We start from the raw sequence: 26763 nt of genomic DNA, 5'->3' as shown, positions 1-26763 counted from the left end.
TTCAGACTGCTGTGGTCGAGAAGGAGGAACGTACAGTCTTGTCCTGTTCCGCTTTGCTCTTGTTGCCTCAGGTGTGCGTGCTCCTCCCTCCCCGCCGCGGTGCCCGCTGTCAGCTCCATCCCTGGGTGGCTGAGGCCATGGTGTTGGTGCTGCGAGCCCTGCTGCCCTGCTTCTACACCCTGCTCTCCCTGGACCTGCTGCCTGGGGTGGAACCTGCCGTGCCCCTGGAGGACTTCTACCCCTTTGGCCAGGACAAGGGGGACTCTCAGACCATCGCTCAGGACGACGGAGGTTCCAGGCTTGTGGAGATCTCCGTTGCTTTCCCCTTCTTTGGAGACAAGCACACGGGACTCTATGTAAGTACAGAGCAGTGTGTTTTTACTGATGTGTGTGTGTTAATGTCTTTATATTTTGCTGTGTACAGTTATGTACAGTGTGTGCATGCACTTTGCAGTTGGCAATTGAAACTGACATGGTGTGGATTGTATATGAGCCTCAGGGATAGAAGATTTGGCGAACAGCCAAATACTACATCACAGCGCCCTTTGAGAGTTTGTATATGTTTGTGTGCGCTCACAAGCTCTGGTGTATAACCTCACTTGTGGAATATCGTGTTTACTCCCCATGGGTGATATCGTGATCCTCAATTACATTCTCTTCACTTTACATCTGCCCTCGTCGCACTCTCAAGTGCCCCGAGGGAAGAGTGTGAGAGAGTAACTATGAGCAGAACAGTGGCGAGCCCTGTTCTGGTAAGTCCACAATGAGCTGTTAAAGGAAATGACAGTTTGTGTTCTTACTGTTGCCGCAGAGCATCTGTGAGCAGTTCGTTTTCAGAGAAGGTTGTGGGGGGAAATATACACGGTGGAGAGAGAGAGAGAGAAAGAGGGAGAGAAAAACAGTGCTCACGGGACGAAACTGAATGGTTTGACAAGGATTTTCACGCACTATTGTGAAACACACTTTGATCTGCCTTTTGTCATGTATTGGGTTCGGCTCCAGCGCATGGAGAGTCAGAACTCCCTTAAATCAACACCACCTGTTGTGGGTTTATGCACCCACGATTGCTCCCCTCCTCTTCTGTTCAACCCGTGGGCAGGGGAGCCCGAGGAACCATGGCAACAATGGGCAAGGTCAAAGGTCATCTTTCTAATCTAAGCGTCTGCGCCAAAGTGGGTGAGGTCAGTGTACCAATGAAGACATTTTTAAAACTCTCGTGCACAGACAGCGGCCGTGTTTTAGTGGTCCCGAGCTTCTGTATATCCCAGTTGTGTTTTCTTTCCAGTTTTGCAATCCGGTGTATCGCTTCTCCTGTAATAATACCGATGCACGTTTAGTCAAATTAGACAAGATACGACAAGTAACTTGGCTTGTTGATCTTCGATCAAATTCTCATCTTATTATCTGTAGATAAAAATCAGAGAGTTCCACTCGTGTTAGATGCGACTTGATATCCTGTGGCTCACCTTGCATCTCATTGGGCTGCAATCCTGTAGTCACGCAAGGCGTAACGGATTGTGACAGGCACTTGAAATTACAGTCACGCTCATTTTAAAATGCCTCACCTGAATTCATTAAACATCTGCTGTAAAGCGCGCGGACCACATGGTAATCCCTGCCACCGGAGAGCTGCTTTGAACAGTTAATATTTCAGTGGGGGGCTGGTGTGCTGAATTTGTGTGAATAGTTTCTTCTCTCAGGAGTTTGTTCCAAGCTGGAGAAGCCGGAGAACCAGACTGAATTTAGATGGTCTGTGGGTGCTGCCTTACTTTGTTGTTCGGCAGCCTTAAAACCCTGAAAATATCAGTCTTTGTCCCTTCCGGAAGAAATCCCATTTTTAGCAGCTTTGGCCGAGATAAACAAGGATCTGAACAGTGCCACATCCGTGTGACTCTTGGTTTTGGAAGTCATATCAACAGACCTGTACAAACATGGGTTACCCCTCCAGACACGGCCTCGCCCCAGTCCCACTTCTGCCTGCTGGTAACCAGGCTGTCCCTCTGTTATGGTTTGTGTCAGGGAGTTTTCACATGTTGCTGGGATCTCTCCCCTTTCTAGGTCCCCCTCCCCATCCTCCCACGCCTCAGATAACATGGCAGGGGTCTTCCCCCTGGAACTGTCCAGCTGCTTTATCTGAGAAATGACCAATCACTTTAACAGAACACAGATGTATCTGCAAAGCGTCTTAGGGGCTCCCAAACAATGCAGTTTGCGGGTTAACTACTCTTATGGATGGCCAGTGTAAAGAACATGAAGGAGGATGTCCAAGGTCTTAGCACGAGTTTAAAAGCAGATGTGAGAATAGATTGTTATGATCAAAGGTATTTATTGGAGATGAATAAACTCATGGACAGAAGAAAACCTGTGGGCTCGATGTGTGTGTTTATATGCCGTTTATATGTAATTTATCGTAATAAAAATAAGCAAGTAATAATTTAAGGGCTTCTCCGTATTTAAAAAATAAACTACATTTAAACAAAATTCAAATAAATTATCAAAAAAGATCCTGCCAAGAACGTGCTGAAGTGTAACTGCACTCTTCACAGATTGCACATCTGCTAGTGCTCATCTGCTCTTCAAAAGAACTTCGACACTTCAGTTTGAGCCTTTTTCATTCACTCACTTTCCCTCGCCACTATGTATGGCCCAAAGATGTGCGCATCAAGTTCTTATTCTTTGTACTCTGCATGGGTGCTTTTTATATGCATGTGTGGGATGAGAGATGTGGCTGAGGGATGTTACAAACGGTTTGTCCCCCATGGACGAGATATGTCTGCATGTACTTTCAAATGCCTTGAAGTCTGAAAGTCAGTGGTGCATTTCAAAGGAGCAGCTCTGCATTTTGAGAAGTTTGTTTTTTTTTGTTAGAGAGTTAGGTGAGGGAATTGATGCCACTCTCATGTCCGTCCGTTAGCTATGAAGCTGCAGCTGGGAGATGGTTAGCTTCGCCGTGGACAAACGCCGCAAGTTTTTATTTCGTGCAAAAACAACAAGTCGTGGTTTTATGGGAGGGTTTGCGTACCAGACCAATTTCTTGGCGGGCGCAGTGACTTCCTGCAGTCTCTCTGTTGGTTGCCTTGTAAGCTCGCGGTGATGACATGGCTCCAGGAAGTCAACGCTCCGAGCCAAGAAATAGTCTTGTTCATCTTCTCATCTGACTATCGGCAAGAACACAAATAAAGAGTTTGTCAAAATATCCAGCGATTCACTTAAGCCCAACAATGTCTTCCGATACAATCATTAGAAATCATGTTTTTGGTTTCTCTGTACAGCACTTACCTTTCTTTCTAGTGTCGAGCATTTCAACAGTAGCAGTAAACAATATTTTTTTACTTTATCGCAATTTTACATTTAATAATCCAACTTTCTTAACGTAAAAATCATGGGATGGAAGTATTTGTGCTTTTCAAATTCGAATTTTAGTTGAATACATTGTCAATACACCAAACCTCCATATCACTTGCACCATGGAAGTTGTATTAGACTGTTCCAGTGAGGATTTATTGCTCTAATCGAAAGTCTTTGGAGAAAATGTTGCGCAGTGGCCATAAGGAGACAGACCCAGGGCACATACTGTTATCACTTCCTTCGGTCTCGTCAAATAACTGCACACGCTTGTAACTGTGAAACCTCCGTATTTGACAGGGAAAACGAATGTTTTCCTGCGCTGATCCACGGGCACCTTTTTCAATCAGGGGTTTGCTTTGGCTTGACTTAAGCCAGATGAAAGTTTATTTTTGTCCATAAAATGCTTGGCCCTAAAGAAAACCACCCAAGCAAAATCCTGGATGTATCCGGCAGAAGAAGTCCCAAAAAAAATAACGGGGGAGTTGTAGTGTGGAGTGGCACCATTGAGAGTGAGAGAAAGAAATATGCTTCTTACAGGGCTGGCTGATCGCACCTCTCTCTGACCTTGGTCAAGTTTACAACATAACACAAGGCAGCACTGAACCCATTCACACTCTCACATAAGTGTGACGCATACCCACCCTCCACTGGATATCTGCGCTGGTTGCAGCCCGGTTGAAACCGACGAGAAGAAGAAAAGTATGTGATCCGATGCAAAGTCAGAAAAGGCCTAAGTTCTGTTATAAATTCCTCTCAGGTCATTGCCATGTCAAAGTAGTCCCAGAGAAAATATTAACAAGTAAGAAATACACTTGTTTAAACAGTTCCAGATGCTACTACAGATTGGATTAGTCGATGAAACGTATTCCAGCATCGGGTATAAACTGTATTTGGTGTTCAGCATGATTTCCGACACTAATTTTGCTGTAAGATGGGCGACTTCCAGACCGCTGCCACCACAGGTCTCTCATTAGTGGCTGCGTGGGTCTCCGAGGTTTGTAGCTCATGGACATCCTTCCATTCATCCAGCCCTGTGCCCTCTCTCCTGTTTTTTCCCTGGTATCAGATGGCGCTCTGGCTGACCCCGGGGCCCAGCCCCTGCAAGTCAGTCCTCTTTTTCTTTTTTTTCCCCCACATCAGCCACGTTCTCACCACATCACGCTGATGCAGAAGGGAAGACTGTGGTCGGGCAATTAACTTAGCCCCTGTGCCGTGCCAAACAAAACTTCCTCTGCTGTTTTTACAGTAAGGTCCTTCAAATTATGGTTTTCATACAAGCGGGGAGCGAAGCCGAGCCATCTGATGCTGCTTTGACGCCGTCAAGTGCCATTCACTCAGCTTAAGCGCGGAGAGGCAACGCTCACTCCAGCAATTAGGAGAAACAGAAAGGTGCCTTGGTGGAAAGAATCTCCCTTTGTTGATAATATTCAGAAGTCATATATAAATTACTGTCACGTGGATTTTACCCCTTCAGCTTGTAACGCTTGTGTCTGAGGATGTTCGAAATGTAGTGTACACAAATGTAGCTGGTTGGACATAACCTAATGTTTGTGATATAAGAATTCGCTCTATGTATGCTTCACTGTTAAATGCTACTTTATGATCTATCATTGAAATGACCATTGCTTTTTTTTAACAACCACAGAATTCTCCCCAGACTTTTCACATTCTCCCCTAAATAATCTCTACCTGGCACAAAACATTCCTCATTTACATCTTGTACACCAAATCCTTCCTACAGCAATAAACTGTACCTTTTCCCCAAAGCTACCAGTACGCCTTTTACCTTGCACCACGGCAGGGAACCTTTGAGCAAAACATGAACAATTGTCACATTTATGTTCTTGGTTCTGTGGCTTTATGCTTACAAGCCATATTGTTGCTCCATCACACGTTGTAAACCCTATATAATATTTATATACAAACAATGGATCCAATTTTTTTTGTTTTTTATCTTTAAGCGTTTTTTTTGTCGTAATCATCATCCCCTCACTGTGTTCAGTGAGCATCTTTAAGCTCCTTGATATGGTTTTACAGCTTGTAACATTGCTGTTCTATCAACCTTGTTAAGAAATGGAGAATGAATAGTGAATGCTAATGTTGTGCTGGGCTCTCTGCTGGATGTGTATATAGGCATCAGCTGGCAAACATATTACTGTATAAGGTTTTATATATATATATATATATATATATATATATATATATATATATATATATATATATATACATATATATATATATATATATATATATATATATACACATATATATGTTTACATATATATATATATGTATATATATATATACATATATATATATATATACATGCATAGAGTATATATATATATGTATACATATATATATATATATATATATATATATATATATATATATATATATATATATACATGCATAGAGTATATACATATATACTATATATATATATATATATATATATATATATATATATATATATATATATATATAAGGTTATACAGTATATCAATGTTGGGTTCACAGCTTGTTCTGCTGCCCTCAAGTGGCTAAAAAGTCAATTAATGCAGCTTTAAGAGTAACAACAGAATGCCAAAATATTTTTTAAATCAATCTATGAGAGCAACTAAATAATATTTTCATTATAAATCTATTTTAAAATCTATAAAACAACAGAAATGTTGTCTCCAAATTGTGATTTTGTCAAAATAGCAGTCCAAAACACAAAACTTTGAAATGTTCACGCACATAAAACAGAGAAATAAACGCAAAAACCTTTGAGAGGGAAAGGGATCGGTGGTTTAATTTCTGTCTATCGACTAATCAGTTATTTTTTCAAATTGCTTCAGCGCTACATCAATAATTGACCAATTAAAGTTGACCTTTGAGGAAGTTGATATTGCACCATGCCTCAGTAGAGCGCTGTGGTGCTGACTGTGCATTCCTCACTGAGGAGACATGTGGACGAAGGGGAGCATGGGCTCATTTATTGGTTACTTTGCCATTGGCAGACATCTGCGGCATTTAAAGGCCATGCACGTCTTTCCCGGCGTGTGAGCAACAGAAACCTGGTTCTCTCAGCCTCTGTCGTTCCATGGAATAAAAGTAGAGTCTGTCTGCTACATGGGAAGCGCAAATATCCGTTACGGTAGCGTTCGCCGCTGTTTGCCCCGCGGGGTCAGAACATATCCGTCCGTTCACCTCCGCCCTCTTCTCCTGAGCACTTTTCCTCTATGCATGCCTGACCCTACAAACAAGTCACAGTGGCTTCACCTGACATGTTGAGTAAATTATACCTCTGTGTGATTCATCCGATTTACACACTCTAACCCTGAAATCTCCTCCTCAGGTCAACAACAATGGTCTTGTGTCTTTCCTGAGGGAGGTGTCTCAGTTCACGCCTGTGGCTTTTCCAATTGCCGGGGACCGGAGGGTCGTGGCCCCTTTCTGGGCTGATGTGGATAACCGTCGGGCAGGGAGGGTCTTCTACAGAGAGAGCAAGGAGCCCTCCATCCTGAGGAGGGCCTCGGACGATGTCAAGATGTACTTCTCAGAGTTTCCAATCTTCAACGCCACGTGGGCCCTTATCTCCACATGGCACCAAGTTACTTTCTTCGGAGGCAACTCCCTCACACCGGTATAAGCTCATTCTTAACTTTACAGCTCTCGAGCATGGAGTTACTGTTTACTGCAGCTCTGATCCTCTTTGGAGGTTTTAAGTATCTTGATCAGTGATTCCCAAGCAGAGGTACTTAGTTAGCTACCTATTTGCTGCGGGCTCGCCGGTCTGTGTGACCATCCGACCTATTTCAACCCTGTCTCCTACAAATTACGTTTCCCCAGAACTAAAACGCATCTTCAATTACGTTGACTAGAAACGTATTTTCTCCCTGATTACGTCGGTGTTTGACGTATTACAAATACATTGATTATACGTCTGTGATTGACGTATTACAAATACGTTGATTATACGCGTATACGTTGCTTATACACATACTTTAGTTTTATTGTTTATTACAAATACGTTTATAATCGTTTGTTTGTGTTATTGTTTTCTTGCTTTCCCGCTGAATTTAAGAATATTTAAATTTCTAAACTTTGTGGAGGAAAATAAAAGGGGCGGTGTAAGGCCGGTAACAGGGCCGGTTTGAAGACTGCTTGGCTGAAAGTGCCGGTAACGACCCGCGTCGCACCGGGGTCCGGTCTTCTCTAAGTCGTGTTGTCTGTGAACGCAGCCCAAAGTGGCTGATTAACTCCATTTAGTGCAGTAAACCACTGCAGTGAACTCAGATCACCTCCCTGGTCAAATCAGCTGCAGCTGACGCTGACGTGAAACATATTCAAACGAGCGGAAAGAGCCTCGGGACACAACATCCGGTTTTCAAAGTAGTGACTGATATGTATATGCTCAGAACATTTCTGACCACATCCAAACATCTTAGAGAAGACCGGACTCCGGTGCGACATGGGCCATTACTGGCACCTTTGGCCAAGCCACATTTACATAGTCAATGGGTCCTATTGTCTTGCCTTGCAATGCCATTGGATTGCAAATGTATATCTAAGTCTAGCCATAAGGCCTTGAACTCACTCTACCTGCAAACTTTCCTGGAAGCGCATCTCCTTTGTTTCATTCATTCAAGTAAATTCCATGAAATATTTTTTTTGGTGATTGTTAGAATATGTAGTTCATTTAAATACAAGTTATTGTGTAATTAATGCATCAGAAATATAATGTATTTGATGATTCACACTTTACAAATAGATCAGGTTTAGACCAGAGTTGAATCATTCTAAATTGGTAAGGGTAACCCTTAACCCTATGTTATTTCTATGTTTGCAGTGAGATATAGTCAACTTTTTTTTTATCTGGACTTTGTTTGTTTGCCCAAATATCTCCTTGTTACACGAGCCAGATCATGTTTGTGGAATGATTTGGAGGATTGTTGTGCAGGGACAAGTGTAAATGTTTTGGAACGTGGGGGTTGCATGTATGGTGCATTGTTCAGGGAAAGGTGTAGATGTTCTGGAATGTTGGGATGTAAGAGTTCTGGGTGGGTTGTATGTTCCTTTTGTAATTGTAAGTAGAGAGCAATTAGGCCAGCCAGACAGTATTGTGTGCCATCAATTTGGGTTTCATTCTCACTGGAATCACCATCTCACCTTCTTGCCATCTCCCTCGATAACAGGTTCCGATGAGTCTATAAAGTCTCTAGCATGACTGAGATTTAGGAATCTGTACCGTTAAAATGAGCAGTAGTTCGGATGCATGCATGTTTCCAAAAGTTTGTGAAAATTAGGAAATGTTTGAACCAAGTCTGTTCCTCTCTACGCAGGTAAATACTTTCCAAGTGGTGCTTATTACAGATGGAGAGCTTTCCTTCACGATATTCCAGTACAATAACATCACTTGGACCACAGGCATGCATGCCAGCAGTGGAGGAAACCTGGCTGGGCTGGGTGGGATCGCAGCACAGGTGAGATCACATGTTTATTTATGTTTTGCTCTTGTACTGTATGTACAGTATGATCTGCTTCCTGTAAACATGCAAACTACACTTTTCAGGTGCCTGAACTCTGATTCCGCCATTTTTTTCTTTTAGTAATGCCTGCCTCCTTCGTTACTCTCTTTCCAGGCAGGTTTCAATGCCGGAGACGGAAAGCGCTATTTCAACATCCCCGGCTCGCGCACGGCTGACGTGGTGAACGTTGAGGGAACCACCAACGTGGGCTACCCAGGAAAATGGGTCTTCCGTATAGACGATGCAAACGTGGAAGTGGGTGGCTGCAATGATTCTGGTAAGACCTGCTTCTTAGAGATTAGTCCTCCTTCAAACCTTTGGTACTTCCGGGATTCCTGTTACTTTGACCTCTGTTTCTCTCTCTTTCTCTTTTTCTTTCTCTCCAGCATCAGTGTGCCAGCACTTGCGACCGTGTCTGAACGGCGGCCAATGCATCGACGACTGCATCACAGGCAACCCCTCCTTCACCTGCTCCTGCTTGGCCGGTTTCACCGGTCGGCAATGCCAGATCGGTGAGTTACGGTTGGTCTGTTGTGCTCGGCACACACGGCATGCTGTGATGAATAACTGTCGACCTGAGATCAGCCAGGAAAAACTCAACTCGAAGAAAAAGACTAGAATTCACGTGATGTGCCAGAGTATATTTTCTTCATCTCTGTATCAGCTTCATGCAAAACCATTTGCGTTCACCTTCTACATAACCTTACTAGCTGACCTTGGTTTTCTTCTGATGAATAGAGTCACACTACCTTCTTTGTCTTCCTCCCTGTCTCTGTAGATGTCAATGAGTGTGCCTCACATCCTTGCCAGAACGGAGGGACTTGTGAAGACCAGATTAATAGTTTCCAATGTCACTGTCCACCTGGATACACTGGGATTCACTGTGAAACAGGTACAAAACACACTTCCCCTTAAGCTTGGCATACACTGCTGTTACAGTTACATGTGTTTATTCTTTGTATTTCAATTTTACACATTAGCCAAATAACCCAAAACAAGTTGAATTAATGTTTTTCCGTTTATAGCAAAAGAAATTCTGCACGTCTTCCATGCATGCATTAAATATGGCCTAAAATAAAAACTCTGATTAATTAAGGTATTTTGTGCTTCATTAAGCAGTTTCCATACACACAAAAAAATATTTGAGATTAAATATTTGAGAATATCTTGGTCCAGCTTTTATGGAGCTCCAGGCCTATTCCCACAGTCCAGCCTGTGGAGATGTATCAAAACTCTTCTAATACCTTTCACAGCCAGCAGCACATACTTACAGAGTGAGTGGAGCAGCGTGGCGGATATATTAATCAGCTGAGTAAATATTCCATGAGCATGTCTCTCTGTCCCTGTGTGTGTGTGTGTGTGTGTGTGTGTGTGTGTGTGTGTGTGTGTGTGTGTGTGTGTGTGTGTGTGTGTGTGTGTGTGTGTGTTACAGACATTGACGAGTGCAAAGACAGACCGTGCCTCAACAACGCGCTGTGTGTTCAAGGCACTGACAGTTTCACCTGTGTGTGTGAACCGGGTTACACTGGTGTCCTGTGTGAGACAGGTGAGCAGGGCTTTTTCACGGTCCGGGGGAAATGTAGGCATCTCCTTCCGGAAGGAAACATTTTCTGCTGCTTTCTACATCAAGCTTAGTCTTTTTGGCAGATGTGTTGTCTAAAGATAGGTCCACGTTGAGGTTATGGTTTAATTAATTTGCAATCAAGGTTTTGTCCTCAGGTCACACTGAACCATAGTGAGTTAGGTCATGGTTGGTTTTCCGAAAATACATTCACTAATCTGCTTCCTTTTGTGATTGATTGTGGATAAAAACTCAACCAAGTGGGGAGTAAATTATCAGGCTGGGCACAGTTCATGAATCCTTGTATCTACATGAGACGGGATTACTCCTAATACCAGACACCTGGTCAATGAAACCCTCCGCTTTCAGGGGGGAAGTTCATTGCTCTACGTCTTGACTTGGACAACCACACCTTGGTATTTCATGTGAAGAGTCTGAACATGAAACCGAATCTACAGCAGGTAAAATTCTCTCGTCTGATTTGCTGACTTTTGTGCGCCCTCCAGACATCAACGAATGTGAATCGCAGCCCTGCCAGAACGGAGGGGAGTGCGTGGATCAGGTGGACAACTTCACCTGCATCTGTCCCACCGCCTTCACCGGAGTGCTCTGCGAGACAGGTGACTTGAATTCAACTTCATTTTCTTTTTTTGGCTAGTCTGTAAGCCTAATTTGTGCTGAATAAGCACAAAACAAAAAATTCTATCACAACTCTTTGACAGAAAAACAAGTGTTTATGAACTTTGTTCAAATGAGCCGTTTCTGTCACTTCTCCAGTGTTCCATCTGGACTCCAAAGTCCAAACTAATACACATTGGGTGTATTATAAAATGTGCCGATATGGACACACGTTTCCAAACAACTGTAAAGATAACTGTTCCTGTGTCTGAGGACTGTGGCATGTGCACATTTCCTTTGGTTGTCTGTTCATCTGCCACAGCTGCATGTCAAGCATTAAATACGTATCAGTTTTGCTCTTCACCCAAAATACATCCGGCAACGATGTCATCAGATTTTATTCATACTCAAACACAGAGGTTCTCAAATAGGGTTACGTGAAGGTACTCCAGCAGGTACGTGAGATTTAAAAAAAATCTTTTTAAAATTAACATCCATTGGAAAATCCTTTAAAAATAGTTATTCAATAAAACATAAGTGTAAGTTCATAAATGGAGTTTTATATTAAGTAATATATATGGGGCGGCTGTAGCTCAGGGGTATGAGTGGTCGTCCCGTTACCACAAGGTAGCCGGTTTGATCCCCAGTCCCCCCACAGTTCACACGTCGAAGTGTCTCTGAGCACGACACTTAACCCCTCGTTTCTCCCGGGCACAGCTTAGCCCACTGCTCCTTAATCAAGGATGGGTCAAATACAGAGAAGAATTTCCCCAAGGGAATTAATATATATATATATATATATATATATATATATATATATATATATATATATATATATAATTTATTTATCCTAAAAACCCAGAGTCTCCCCTGGAACCTGGAACACTCTACCTGTCATTACCGGTCTGTCTAGCACTGCCGCCTTAAAACTCACTCAATGAAGTCGTGGTTGAAGCGTTGCAGCAACGCTGCTGAAAACACGAAGAGACAAGCCAAATAAGTCCAAACCAGAGCCGGCAAAATGCCGCCAGTTTTCAGACGACTATGTTTTAAAAAGCTGTGAAAACGGAATGAGCTGGAAATGCAGCAGCGTCTGCACGGACGCAACGCCCTCAATAACGGGCAGCTCGAGAGGACTTATAGTGCGCATTAGAGAAGAAAACCTGGAAGTGAAGTAGACTCACTGTGTTATACACAGAGAAGCATTGGCCTGCAAGAAAATGGGCCCTGTGTTACATGACGTTTTACATGACAGCGTCAAAGTGATCAACTTCATAAAGTCAAGACCACGTAGTGCACGCCTGTTTCACCGCCTCTGTGAAAACACGGCAGCTGAACACACAACACTGCACACAGTGCGTTGGCTCTCTCGAGGGAGAACACTCAACTGATGGAATTACGATCTGAAGTACACACTTTTCTGATCGAGCACATCGCTCACCATGCCACCTTGTTCCAGGACACAGAAATATATTCAGCAAACTGAACGAACTGAATGTGTCTCTTCAGGGCAAGCAGTCCAGCATTTTAAACATGTATGACGAGGTGAGGGCTTCCTGAAGAAAGCAGAGCTGTGGAGAAAGTCTTTTGCAGAGGGAGATTTTCCCTGCTTTCCTCAAGTGCAGGATTTTCTCTCCTGTGAGGATGTGGACAGAGCTACAGTCAAGTCGGTCATAGTGGGACATTTGACCAACTTGATTAAAGATTTTCATTCCTACTTTCCTCACATGGAGGATACATTTGCACAGCTGGATTGGGTGAGAAACCCTTTTCTCTTGTCTGAAGCAAACAGAAGCAAGCTACCTGTCACTTATCAGCAAAAACTCCTGGAAGTGTCATCTGACCGTGTCCTCCAGGTGAAGTTTGCCACATCCACACTCACACTGTTTTGGGTGTGTGTGAAGCAGGAGCACCCCGACCTGGACAGAAAGCTTTGGAGCAGCTACTACCCTTGCTTCCACATGTGAGGCCTCCTTCTCTGCAATGGCTGTGAATAAAACAAAGCAAAGAAACAGACTGTGCCTGGAGAAGAGCTTGATCACAGCAGTGGCCTCCCTGCCACCAAGACTGACAAAGATCCTCAGTGAAACACAAGCACAAGTTTCTCACTAAAATTCAGTAAATTCAGTTGCCATATTTATTGTTAACAGTTTAAGAAATCCGACACTGATGGCATAGCACTTTCTTTATAGTATCACTTTTTTTTTTTTTACCAAAAAGTATTTGCGCTGGTTAGGGTGTACTTGGCTGAATAGATATTTCACAGAGGGTACATCACTGAAAAAAAGTTGAGAACCACTGCTTTAACATGACCAACATTTCTGATACATACATCTCCTCAATTTGCTAAATAAGAAAACTGTCAGCTCTCTGGTGGATATGTAACGGTGACATTGGTTCCAATTTACCACAAACCATTTCTTCAACATTTCTGTCATGCAATTTCTTGCTACCCGTAGGCTAAGATATGCACCAATACAAATATATCTGTGATAAGATTATATTGCAGAATGATAATCTGTCAGCCTGTGATTATTACACTTGTGTTATATTTTTTTCATTTACTGTATCACATCTTTCTCACTTGCCTCTAATTTTACACATCTCGTCATGCAGAGATTTCTGGGTTTATTTGCTCAGGTTTTGAGATATTGGTCTGATATTTGCAACCACTGTACAAATAATTAAAAGTATTTTTTACAGATTGATCACCATTTTGAATACACATGATTTTGTTCAACTCCGCTGTTTTGGGATGGCAGCATATATCTGAGAGACAGGCATCTCCTAACCTGGTCAAATAAGTCTGCATTGCTACATAGTACCAGATATAAGTGACCCTTTCACCCTTTGAAACATGTGCTTATCTTCCCCTCTCAGAGTTGGTGGTTCTGCAGGTCAATTCAACCGAGGCGGAAAACCAAACAGGTAAATGCATGTATAGTTTAAAGCTTTGCCAGTTTAGTTTAGTTTTTTAATGTGCAATTTGATTCTCACACCGCTGTCTGTCGCGCTTTCCCCAAATGCAGCTGCGTGTCAAGAGGACGACTGCATGGAGCACCGGATTTGTGAAGACGCCGGCTCCGGAGCCTACAACTGCACGTGTTCTCCTGGCTTCTATGGCGACGAGTGTGAAGGTATTGTACACTTTTGGCCCGGCTGGGGCTCGCTGCAGGCCACTGGGCAGGTAGGGAGCTGTTTTTTAAAGAGGAGCTGTGCTATCCCACAGGAATTTGGAGGTCTGCCCTGGAAGAGGCTGCTGTGATGATGGATTATTGTAATTATCAAAACTGTCACGGCCTCGCCCAGTTTACTACGGGAACCAGTCGCTTGATGTTGCGAATAATTGTTTTATAGCAGATTTTATTAGTTTACCAACAAGAGGAAGTGCTTTGTCTAGACTTAAACAGGCCTCTTTATGAGTCAAAGTCGGTCTTTGGTATTCAGGTCATTTCTTCAGACAGAGCTGTTGAAATATGCAAGCTTCCATGCCGCTACTGGCTCCTCTGGAAGTCGGCCATCACACCACACTATGGTTTCAAGCACACAGCTGCTGCTTGCAAAACCATAAGGCAGTTTGAACACAAAATATGTAAAACACTATCACCCTCAGCTAATGCTTCATACCTTCCCTTTCATAAATTCTTGTTAGGCCATTCCATATTACATTTAATGTCTGTATTACATTATATTTGTTTTAGGAAATAACTAGCGAGCCATTTAAAGCTAATTCCGGCTACCATTAGGGGTTAGTGTCACATTCTGATAGCAGTTTATTCTTTCTTTTTTTCCCCAAAAAGCTCTTTAATAGTATTTGAGCTATTGCAAATGCATGCTACTTCTCACCCTTGAGCTGAAATAACTATCAGTGCTTATATAGGCTCTCTTAAATCTCCCAAATACTTTCCTGCCTGGCTCACTTGGACTGCACAGTGGAAAAAGGAGCACGATCCTCCAAGGAAGAGAAAGTAGTGGGACTCAGAAGTGCCTAATCAGGGCTCCCAGATCAAAGGGCCCAGGCCGCACAGGTGGCCAATGAAAGTGGTTCTTGCAAATTAACAATCCATTAATTGCCCTCGGGAGCCGTGCGTTCTGGTCACAAAATATGCTCCATATCATCAGAAAAATAATACCCTCCACCGAGCTGCCGGGACTTCAAAGGGGAAGCCTTTTTTTCGTCTGCTGCGATACGGCGTTGTCCTTTGATCCACCGCTGCAATTAAGGAGGAGAGGAAAATAAAAAACATTCTTATAATTTGTACAGAGCGGATGTGCAGCGCGCTGACTGGTAATCGTCTGATCCAGTGCACTTTGTTGGAAGAGATTATGGGAAGAGAAATAACAGCAAATCAATGCGTGGTTTACAGTATAGCAGATGAAAGACGCTCGGCATACGGTACACATGTTGAACTTTATACCTCCGCCTGTGTTTACGCCTTGGCCAATACGGAAAACGTAACATCCTACTTGCTTTCAAGTCGCTCGAGCAAACTTTCCATCTTTAAGCCTTCCTCTCTTCTCTCTCTCTCTCTCTCTCTCTCTCTCTCTCTCTCTCTCTCTCTCTCTCTCTCTCTCTCTGTCTCTCTCTCTCTTCCTGTGTCTGCAGAGGAATGTCTTTGCGAGAATGGGGGTGTCTGTGTGGACATCAATGGGACTTGTGAATGCCCTTCAGGCTACACAGGACTCTACTGTCAGTTTGGTGAGTATGATACGTATAATCCTATCAGGTGTCCCACAAGAGCTTGGATTAATGTGGAAAGAGAGTAAAAACGTTGGTCGCCGTAAGATCACAAAAGCCTCAAACCAGAAAATTGTGAAGCTGCCATTTACAATGCCTTCCTCTCAGAAGTAACCCAGACGCCATGCAGTAACAGCAGGACATGTCCTGATGGCGGCCCCTGTTTGGAGTACGGAGGGACCTACTTGTGCACATGTCAGACTAGTGCAGCGGAGTTGGACCACAAGGACTTCTACCCCTATGGTAAGGCACCGACCAAACAACACGGCACTTCAGAGGCCATGTGTCACTGCATGAGCAGCTGGTTTCTATGGTGACAAAAAACACTGGTCTTGACATGTGTTACTTCCTATTTCAAAGGGAATGGTCACATGTCGCAGTTTGCATTTAGTCCGTGCCATTTGATCCAATCATAAGATGACAAATAATCTATGAGTTCTTTTTTTTTCTTCCAACCAAGCCCACATGCTGGAATACATTTAAAGAGGTCGCTCAGTGCAATGGAACACAGTCAAGTCTCGGTGTGTGTTTTTCAGTACAGCCCCGATCGGTCTGCGACTCCTCTCCGTGTCTGAATGGGGGCTACTGCTACGAGCGGGACGGAGGCTACACCTGCGAATGCAAATACGGATACTGGGGGAAGCATTGTGAAAAAGGTAGCATTATTGACACACTACACAAGAATCCCTTCACATGAACTTATAGAGTGCCGTTGTCAAAATGGCCTTCAGACTTGTGCTTTATTACTCAGGCTCAAACCCAGCTTTTAATTCACCAGGAAACATGCCATTACTCGTAATGTTGCTTGAAATATCACAGCGCCGAAAGGCTTATGATAATTTGTACTTATGACTGAGTTATGACCAATTTTCTTTCTGAATTACGACTTGATTTGCAATGTGCTGGAACTGATTTTTGCGTGATTAAAAGCCAGTCACCGCTTCAAAGATTCCCTTATCCCTGTCTCTCTCCAGTTCGACTCAATACCTGTGCTTCTGGGCCCTGCCGCAACGGAGGCTCCTGTAAGGAAGAGGCAGGGAGCTACAGATGTGTGTGTCCTTACAGATTCACTGGAAAACACTGTGAAGTGGGTGAGTGATGTTCATAACATATCCTACTCAGTGCACAAACCTTTCACTTGTGTGAAAGCATTTGAGTAGAAATGCACTGAAAGCATTCTCATCGCCAGAAAACCCAAGGCCTTTGAATGCTCCTAATACCAGTGTCACTGGTATTTATATTTGGATGAGTAACATATTTGTAAAACTAAATGAACAGAAAAGATTCTACTTGTCGGATCAAAAGTAGGCAGAGACTCAATGTTTGCTTCTGTCCAAACCGATTGAGACACGAGAGGTGGGAGTGGTCATATACTCTGATCATTTTGATTTACCAAGGTCATGAAAGATTTCTTTATTGGGTTTATTTGTTTGTTTGTCAACTGCTTTACAGAAAAACTACTGACAATGAAAGGAAAGGCTCGCATTGACAGATAAACAAATTATTTATCACTTTTGTTAACATTGCGAGATAGGGCATTTGGTCGTATTAGAGGTCTTTTCTCTCTCAGTGGTGTTGCCGTCTCTCATATCCTTATCAAACATGTTAATTATTGTCTCGTTTCATTTAAATTTTCATAATTATTATTATTATTACTCAGTCTGTATGTTTCCTTGCAGGGAAGCCAGACCCCTGTGCGTCCAGCCCGTGTCTGAACGGGGGGACATGTTTCCACTACATAGGAAAGTACAAATGTGAATGCACAGAGGCTTTTAGCGGCCGGCACTGTGACGTAAGCAGGAGCTCCGTCCAAACCCCCGCAGGTAAGCAGACCGTGTGTTACCACACAATAATGTCCAGATCTCGTTCTCGATGCCGAAGTTTGGGTCACACTGACTTCAATGGATTGGCACAGGCTGGGGATATCCTGAGCTGTTCAGTGTAAAGATACTGGCTTTTTATCTGAAGATAATTTTAGCAGTGTTGCTGCACTGGAATCCCCACATTCACAGATACAGAGTGGCTACTTAAACTATATAAAGTACGGCCCGATGAGTCATGTCTGCGCGCCCCAACAGCACGCTGGAGATAATTTTAGTAGGATAAAAACAGAGCGGCTGGATGGAAAACACCTCCATTGCTGTAAGCATGTTCCTGGATGAGCCCCTTTAATCCCTGGCATTTTATGAGCTTGCGTCACAACGCGGCCGAGCTGACATCAACAACGTGTTTGTATTCATTTCAGAGCTGGGTTGCGGGCTGCCTCCACAAGTGAAGCACGCCGAGGTGCAGTTCTCCTCGACAACAACAGGCTCCATGGCGGTCTACGTATGCCACTCAGGCTTCATATCTGTGCCCAGAGCAACGCAGAGCATCTGTGGTATTCAGGGAGACTGGAGCCAGCCACCCATTTGTGAGGGTCTGTAACACACACCCTGAACAAAAACAGTGTTTTAGTGATCCATGAAAAGCCCTCATTGACGAGACTCCAGTAATTACAAAAGCTGATACTCTTCTGTCCTAATTTCTTCCTTCCCCATCATTACAGAGATCAACAAATGCCTATCACAGCCTTGTCTTAATGGCGGTACGTGTCGGAACCAGGTGGGATCCTACCAGTGTGAGTGTGTTGACGGCTTCACTGGAAACCGCTGTCAGTCAGGTAAAGCCTGATCCTAGTCATTGAAAATGACATGCAGAAATTCAATGCATGTGCACACACCTGTAGCTTCCGGCGTATACTGTGTGTGTTTCTTCCTCAATAGGCATAAACGGATGCCTGTCAGAACCCTGCAAGCACGGAGGGACATGTGAGGACCGGCCCGGCTCCTACCTCTGTCATTGTTCTCAAGGCTTCAAAGGCCAGAACTGTGAAATAGGTACAATGTTCATTCGATATGTTGCATTTCTTTTGAAGCTCATACATTTATTATTTTTTTTACATACGGATTACACAGGACAGCAATCAAGTTCTACTGTCCATAACTGTGTGCAGAGCAGGACGGGTGTGAGTCCAACCCCTGTCTTAATGGAGGCGTGTGTCGGGGTTACAGACGAAATTATCTGTGTGCCTGCAAAGACGGCTTCTTTGGGGACCAGTGCCAGATGTGTAAGTGGCTTCACACTGACTCACGAGTATGTCATTAGCAAATTTACCTGCCTCCGGTTGTGTATAAAACGCAAACCATGCTGTATCAACTGCTTGTCTCTGTCACCCCCAAGTGGAAAACCCGTGTGTACTGCAACCTTGTGGAAACCGTGGATTCTGCAGGAGTGACAAGAGAGGGAACTACAACTGCGTCTGTCGAGTGGGACACACGGGCAAAGACTGTGAGAAAGGTCAGTACGAGTCACACCAAAATGCGTCAGCTTGTCGTTTGTCATCCCCATGCTCTCTGTAGCTCAGCCTCTGCACTGCATAGACAACTCTGTCTGAATTTGAAATGTAAGGTGCCACTGTTCCCAGACCTGTTGCCCCCCTCCGGTCTTCATGTGCTACGCGTGGAGGAGAACGAGGTGGAGCTGCGCTGGGACGAGCCGGAGCCCTCACACAGCCTGGTCAGCGGGTTCCTTGTCACGTACGGCCCTCTCGGCCAGAGCGAACCCAAGATGGACATGCTGGAAAGGCAGCAGTCCTCCCACGTCATGCGAGGCCTGATGCCCGGCCTGCTATACAACATCTCTACCTTCTCCATCAAGCGCAACACCAACAGCAATGACAACAGTCAGCCTGCCACCGCTCTCATACGCACCAGTGAGCGCGCCTTTCTAATGCTGTATTAGTAAGAAAAAGCTCTTCATGTGTGGAGGAGTTTTCATGTGTGTGTTTCTGTGCTAGGACCTCAGCCGGTAGAGCAGCTGCAAGTGGTCAACGTGTCCTCCTCGCAGGTGTGGCTGAGCTGGCTGGTTCAGGCAGCTCGTCATGCCGCCGTCAGCAGGGTGCGCGTGTCTCTGTTGCCCTCGGATGGCAGCGAGGCCCGTACTGCCGTGCTCAACACGAGCACCACTGAGAGCACCTTCAGGTTGGGTTCTGATCTGTGCCACAAGCACTGATAATCAAGAAGTTCAACGTCATGCACTGACCTGCAGCATCCTGTATGTCCACCAAATGGTGCTGATGAGGCACTGCACTTTGGGGGACATATCGTTCAGCCATTAGAGGGCGCTGTTTAATTGCTCTCAACAGCGTTATAGGGACGATAAGGTCAGGTGTCCTTTGTTTGCTGTAGTGCCATTTTCTCTCTGTTTCCCAGTTCCTTACTACCTGGTCAGATGTACACGGTGGATGTGTTGACTCAAAGTGGAGTCAGACCGGATGAGTTTCCCTCCACCAGCCACTCAGCTGGGCCACTGCAATTCTGGACAAGTAGGTCACATGTCATTATTCAGGAGTTATCAGAACGATAACAACATGACCGCTCGCTGCCTGATTAGATGCTTGTGTGTCAAGTGTGTCAATTCTAGTTTTAAAATACAATGCACATCTCCTCTCATTTGTAAAACTTGGTCATAAGTTAGTTTATTCATTCAACACACTTGTGTGACAACTGGTCAACTGAAAATGTTATTAACCTTATAATAGTAATAATAATAATAATAATAATAATAGTTTCAACTTATATAGCGCTTTTCATAGTACACAAAGACGCTTTACACAATAGACAATAACAGACGGAACAGAACACAAACGGGAAGACAAGAGCAAACAAAAACAAACAGAATAAAGAAAAAATGAGACGTAAACAGAAGAGGCTGCGTGGGGCAGAGCGAAGAGCAGGTGCAGAGGTTTATCAGGTGAAAGCAAGTTGTAAGAGGTGTGTTTTGAGGGCTTGCTTGAATGACGGTAGGGTGGGAGCCTGACGGATGAGGATGGGGAGGATGTTCCAGAGGGGGGGTGCAGCAGCTGACCTTCAATTCATAACCTCATCCCCTATAAACATACAAACATCACAAACAGTCAGTACAGGCTAAATGCTCACAATTCTAAATGTATTGTAAACCTAGTTAAAGGAAGTTTGTAATTAGTCATTGATAGTCATTTGTACTGTAGTGTTTATGATTAGTGTGTAAAGGGTTAATATATCTTCAATAACCACTGTATAGGGCAATATTAAACAAGAGGCATACCCAAACTGAGAACATATTATGTCATTGGGGTCATTTCCCACCTTGAACGATATGTCACCCTCCAGAAGCAGAAGTCTGTTTGTGCTCAGTTCAAATCTGAACATCTTCTTCTATTTAGCCCCACAGGAAGACAGGAAGTGTGTGAGTCTGTGTGATTTGGATGAGGTTGAAAGCTAAAATGCCTTTTATATTCTACTGTCCGTGATCATGATCAACTTAAGCTTTTCTTGAAAATGTCTGTTGGACTGTTTGACATGACAGGTGGATCTAGATTACTGGAGATATTAACATTTACGGTGTCAGGGGTGGTTCTTTTTTTCTCTTTTTAAAGGCTATCATCAGCATGTGAAAATGTTTTTGTTTAATCTGCTCATATCTGATTTGATATGATAACAACGTATGTGCTTTCGTTTAGTTTTCTCTATGCTGCACCTTTGTGTCTATGATACCAAAAGATATTCATTCATTCTGTTAAGCATAAATAAGAAAAATTTCCAAAGGCATCATTCTGTTTTTTAGCTGGCAGGTATAAATGTTGCATCTCGTGAATTGGCAGCTTACCAGACAAAATTAGCAGCGTCATAAAAGTCCAGCCAGCAAATCATTTCCAAGCACAGCACAACAGAATTCAATTAATGTTGAAAATCAATGCAAATAAAGTTAAAGAATGGTTACTGTAGCCCCCAACTTTACCACGCATACCGGAAGAATACTTTTTCATGCTGCCCATAAAACGACGTGACCATCCACATGTGTTTCTCCCTTAGGGCCTCTCCCTCCGCAGAACCTCTCCATGGCACACGTGACCACTAACTCAGCCCTGATCACCTGGAGCCGCCACCCGAGAAACGTCCCAGATGGCTTTGTGGTCAACGTGACCCGAGGGTTGAACACCAGGAGTCGCTTCCTGCCCAATGGGAAATTAGGATCGTATACCCTGCGCGAACTGACGCCAGGACAGAACTACTTTGTGGCCCTGATGTCGGTAAAAAGCACTGGGCAGGAACAGATCCACAGCATACCTCAGCACTTAGCCTTCACTACCTGTGAGTTTTAGCTAATCAACCCTGACTATGTAAGGTCCTACTGTTTATATTATTCATATTTCATTTCACAGTTATGTTTATTGAAATGTTCAAGGCATACATGGATCAGCAGTTCAGTTTTGGGTTTCAATGCCTATTTCCAGAATATTAAATATACATAGTACCTCTAGTAATAATGATAATAACTAATAAGTTCAAAAGGCTTCATTAAAATTAATAAGATTAATTAAAAAGAAATGTATACAAAAAATGAATAAAGATTAAATATAATATAGCAATAGGGATATTACAATTGTTAGTTAAATACTCCCGTTTCTAAAAAGGAACGGGAAGAAGAAGGAGACCAACATGAAAGAACCCTGTGTAACCTTATAAAGCTCCAAATGTCAGATAAGTCATGTTCTAAGACGTTCTGTCCACATTTCCTTTGGCCCAGTGCCAATGGGGGCAAGATCAGGGAGAAGAGAGAGGCCAAGCGCGACTGGACAGGGGGCTCAAGTGGTCCGCACACTTCCTTCATCGCAGCCTCAGGACCTGGGAGGCTCGACAGAAACAGAGAACTTAGAAGAGTTGCCCAGGTACACGGGGGAGGGTCGACGATTATATAAACATGTACAATGGGAAGAATTGGTTTCCATCTGCTGATTCAGCCGCCGATTATTAACAACTAGTGTTGTTGTCTGTGTTGCAGATACACGGAACTCATTGACAGAAGGGGAAAGATAACAGCCAAGTTCAGCCACTTGCCTCGAAAAGCTGTGCGGCATCGATCTAGTGAGTAGGAGCTGGGAGCATCCACGTGATGAGTCATCACTACGACACTGAGTGACAGGTTTTTTCATATATTTAATGTGCCAGATACGGCATTTTCCACTAGAGTTTCACTCTGCTTCTAAGTTCCAGATCAATTCAGCAGAGGAGCATTAGTACATTCTCTCTTTCCATTTTCATGTTATATGCGTTTTCACTTTTTTCCCCCTAAAGTATCCCAGTGCAGAGATTTACAGCCTAAAGCCTAAACAGAAAAGCTGTTTTACATGTTATCTTGTGCCCTGGAGAATAAGCTTCCCTTATGAAATTGCTCTGCCCCTCTTAATGATGCTACACCCATGATGTCATAATAGGATTTTGACCCATTTCATAAAATAAGGAATGTTTCATGTTTCGTCGTTCCAGGCTGAGGAACGCACAAACTGTTTCATTTAGTATGACATCTAAATATTACATTTTTTGGGTGTGTTTTTACGTTGATTCATGACAGGAAGTGTTTTCCCTTGCAGGACCTGACCCACCAATGAAATTAGAGAAGATGGAAGAAACAACAAACAAAATCAGCCTTGCACTTGAGATTCAAGAAGGTTTAAGAACGAAGCCTGGTAGGTGTTTTTGGTTGCACTTATACTTGATGGCACTTTTACTTAATATATATATATATATATGTGCCATTATAATTGATCCCAGCTGATATGGTGCACAGACTGCTTATTCATACTTCGACGTGTAAGTTATCATTGGTGTTGCGTGTGCTGTGATTGAAATATGAATGAGGATGCTACCCGTAAGAGACAGGATTTTGCATTCATGAAAAGAAGAAGAAAAAAAACAGAAAGGAGGAAGTGGTGTAACAGCTGGAGGTAATGCGGAGAAGTGGGCCTGAAACTTGAGACCCACACTCATTCTGTACTGTGGATGTTGATGGCAGCTGTTGTGTTTTTAGAGTTGCCACAGGACTGCCGCAGTCTGTCGTGCCAGAACGGGGGTACATGTGTGAGCGGAGGCGACTCCTTCATCTGCGACTGCGCAGCGGAGTTCAAGGGCAGACAGTGTGAACTGCGTAAGTTGATGTGCTTCTACAAGATCTTGTGCACGAACACATGCATGCTACAACATGTCGTGACCAGAGGAGAAAAAACCCATGTAGAGGTCCAGACCTCTACTAGGTCTCCACCTTATCCTAACGTTGAGACGCCCAGAGCTTCCTCCAAAAGGTCAGCTGAGTGGAAAAGGCCCTGAGAATGATAACTATGACAGTTTTCTACAACAACAACGAAGTCTTGCGCTATATGTCTGAACAAGCTGAAGAGTCGGCAGCTACATGCTGGCAGCTCTATGAGGCTGCACTTAGCACGCTAACAAGCTGACGTATACAAGTGTGACAGGTACCATGCGCACAATCCTAGCTCAGTTGACATGTTCGCCCTTCGTTTGCAAGTCTTTCTTTTCCAAAGGGCTCCGTTTCCTTTCAACGTAGCCGCAGCTTCTCAAGGTGTGAATCCCGGCGTGATCTTGATTAGATGTCGTCGTGTAAGCGGACTACAGAGCTCTGAGCTATGCATAGACCTCTGCTTTCTCCAAAAGCAGGAAACACGCTCCACTGACAGTTGACCCCTCTGACATCTATAAGTGGCTTGGTTAACTTTTTTCTTGGGGGGGCGGGGAGGTGGACATAATATACGACAAGAAAACGGTGCCAGCAAAGGCGCAAAGCACTGTCTTATTTGCACCACTTTCCTTTCTTTTTTTCATGGAGACAGTGTTATATTTATAACGTCTTTCTGAATGTTCTGAAAAGGGTGAATGAGGCAGCAGTACATTATCTGTGAACAATATCCTTCTTGTTCAGATCTTTGATGTGTATTCTGTCTTTAGTGTGTCTCATCATGGATTATCTACTTCTACCCAAGTTTTACAGGCTCAATTCATTTAGGCACAGAAAGCTCAAAAGAACATACAAAATAAATAAAATTAATAACACAAAACAGTTTTATTAAAAAAGAAAGTGGGCTCCTGTCTTCATAAGAGAGGGCTTCTTCCTAAGAAGGAAATCGAATCCCTAAACAGCCTGAAACCTTTACATGATTGGAATCTCCCTGTGTACACCCTCAATCATTTTTAAAATATATTGTACAGTTGTGACTTCAGCTTCCAGCTTTTGTTAAACATGTCTATGACAGGCTGTAAACCTGCCGGCTGCCTGCAGGAACAGTCTTTTCAACATTGCTACTACACTGCTACTTTCTCTGGACGACCGCCAGTAGGAACACATTTGCTGCATCATGGCCGATATGAAAACATATTCACATTCTATGAAAGCGGTTGATTATGTACCAACAATATAAATGCACAGCTACAGATCTTTCTCAGGACCATCATCGGGAATGTATTTAGAGCGTCTCCTCCTTTATGGAAAGCAATAATCTGTTTGAATCCTATTTGTCTTGATTCAAAAGCCGACGGTACAGTGACAACGTCCTGTGAAAACTACAGGGATGTTTACGTTAGAAAAAGATGATTAGGAGTTTCACAAACAACAACGTGATCAAACAACATGAGCCTGATTCCTTTAATGATAGGATGTTGATGACTCTGTGCGCGAGGAGACACTGGACGTACACCTCGCCCCTCTCGAGTCCTTCACCTAAACATCCAGTGTCAGATTGTTTAAACATTCCTTTCCTAAAACCATCCGTCAGCCGGAGAGAGAAGGGCCACGTGACTCCTAAACCAATCAAAGCAGCCACTTTTTTTCACGCATGCTTCAAAAACATTCGTGACTCATGTTGTGTGACCCTCCGCTTTTTCTTTTTGTCTCGTTGCAGTGTGCCAGCGAGTGCCGCACCCCTGCACCCGTCTCTACTCTGAGACCAAGAGTGTGCCCGTCTGGGAGGGCGGAGTGTGCCACTACCTGTAAGTCACACATCTGGCCTCGCATGGTTCTTCTCGTCACGGAGCTGAGGAAAAGCAGAGCTGGTTTTTATAACTGACCGGATGTATGTTTTATCCTTTGCAGGTACAAAAGGACGTATAAAGTACAGCAGGATGTTTGTTATCGAGAGATTTGTGAACCGACGCCTCCAAAGAAAAGTCAGAGTGAGTTAAAAAAATGAAAGAATAAACAAAGCTGCCTGAGCAGTGTTGAAGTTGTTTTTAGCAAAAGATCCAATGTGACTCTTTTCACACCATGATATTGTCTTTCCTAACAGTCAGAAGAACAAACAGACAACAATAAAAGGTTTGTGTTCTTTCACACAATCAATACAATTCTATTATTCATTTCATGTACGTGCACAAGATGGAAAGATCTTCGATAATTGTCTAATGAACGTTGTTCCTCTTTATTATCTAGAACACTTGGGTACTAATGAAAGGACTGTCATCACTGTCGTGTGGAAAATCTTCAAATTCAGTGTTTATAATCTACTTGAAGTAACTGATTATTTTTTTGCTGAGAAACTCTTGTCAGAGCCCACTGTAACATTTTTTTAAAACATGTTTTAAGAAACAAATCATCATTGATGTGGCAATAAGGTTGTGTTTGTTCATTCCTGAGAGCTGTGTTGGGCGCCGTGCCTCGTGAGAGGACTTTGGTCGATCAAATATGAAAAAAAGGCCCAACATCATTTACCATATGCGATGCACGATGACAGATTGTTTTATACGCACAAACACACACGTGTGCAAATGTTACCGGTGAGCAGTCGGCTGTACTGCACCGGAGACCTTATATACCTCATGTCCATGTCCATGCTGACACATTAGGAGAGGTTTTTTATGATTTGTGATTCAGCTGCAGGTGTTGTCCCTCAGGTAAAATAACTGTAGAGTGTTCCGAGTCCCAATCTTTTCCTTGTGCCCTCCCCCACCGCAATCTCCTTAAAAGACGATGGGAAATGTATGCTTTCTCCACACTCCATGAAATCATCTCTTGCTCTGACAACGGCGCACAGTGTTCCCTGTGTATAAATATCTTTCTCTGTGTCTTAGCAGGCATCACTGCTCGCTATTCTGTAAATAGTGTTTATAGGCCAT

At 43.5% G+C, this 26763-nt stretch overlaps 1 protein-coding gene across 3 annotated transcripts; it reads left to right on the top strand.

Moving 5' to 3' along the window:
• The first annotated feature begins 137 nt into the window (after nucleotides 1-137).
• Nucleotides 138-26763, top strand: sned1 (sushi, nidogen and EGF-like domains 1). Of its 3 annotated transcripts, none has more exons than XM_068591150.1 (32): nucleotides 138-356; nucleotides 6692-6979; nucleotides 8679-8819; nucleotides 8979-9141; nucleotides 9251-9376; nucleotides 9643-9756; nucleotides 10297-10410; nucleotides 10932-11045; nucleotides 13924-13971; nucleotides 14073-14180; nucleotides 15650-15742; nucleotides 15893-16024; nucleotides 16318-16437; nucleotides 16756-16872; nucleotides 17461-17604; nucleotides 18027-18200; nucleotides 18330-18443; nucleotides 18547-18660; nucleotides 18777-18890; nucleotides 19004-19120; nucleotides 19248-19535; nucleotides 19620-19803; nucleotides 20035-20147; nucleotides 21676-21954; nucleotides 22391-22532; nucleotides 22646-22728; nucleotides 23235-23330; nucleotides 23672-23788; nucleotides 25554-25641; nucleotides 25745-25824; nucleotides 25938-25966; nucleotides 26081-26763. In XM_068591150.1, the coding sequence occupies exons 1-31, from the start codon at nucleotides 138-140 to the stop codon at nucleotides 25961-25963; spliced, it is 4170 nt and encodes a 1389-aa protein (XP_068447251.1). In that variant the 3' UTR covers nucleotides 25964-25966; nucleotides 26081-26763. The 3 variants fall into 3 exon arrangements, with proteins under 3 accessions (XP_068447251.1, XP_068447250.1, XP_068447252.1); XM_068591149.1 differs by having other exon boundaries at nucleotides 15890-16024; XM_068591151.1 differs by lacking the exon at nucleotides 6692-6979 and having other exon boundaries at nucleotides 15890-16024.

The sequence above is a fragment of the Clinocottus analis genome, unplaced genomic scaffold, assembly GCF_023055335.1.
Source record: "Clinocottus analis isolate CAN_PGR_092001 unplaced genomic scaffold, fCliAna1.0.p SCAF_25, whole genome shotgun sequence".
NCBI lineage: Eukaryota > Metazoa > Chordata > Actinopteri > Perciformes > Cottidae > Clinocottus > Clinocottus analis.
Note: the sequence above shows the minus strand (reverse complement) of the source record. Positions and strands in the feature narration are given on the sequence as shown.

Bases quoted from the DNA above. Each gene is read 5' to 3' on its own strand.
- sned1 (XM_068591149.1), top strand. From the start codon at position 138: ATGGTGTTGGTGCTGCGAGCCCTGCTGCCCTGCTTCTACACCCTGCTC. The intron at 9,142-9,250 runs GTAAGACCTGCT...CTTTCTCTCCAG, and splicing joins GGGTGGCTGCAATGATTCTG to CATCAGTGTGCCAGCACTTG. The intron at 23,789-25,553 runs GTAAGTTGATGT...GTCTCGTTGCAG, and splicing joins GGGCAGACAGTGTGAACTGC to TGTGCCAGCGAGTGCCGCAC.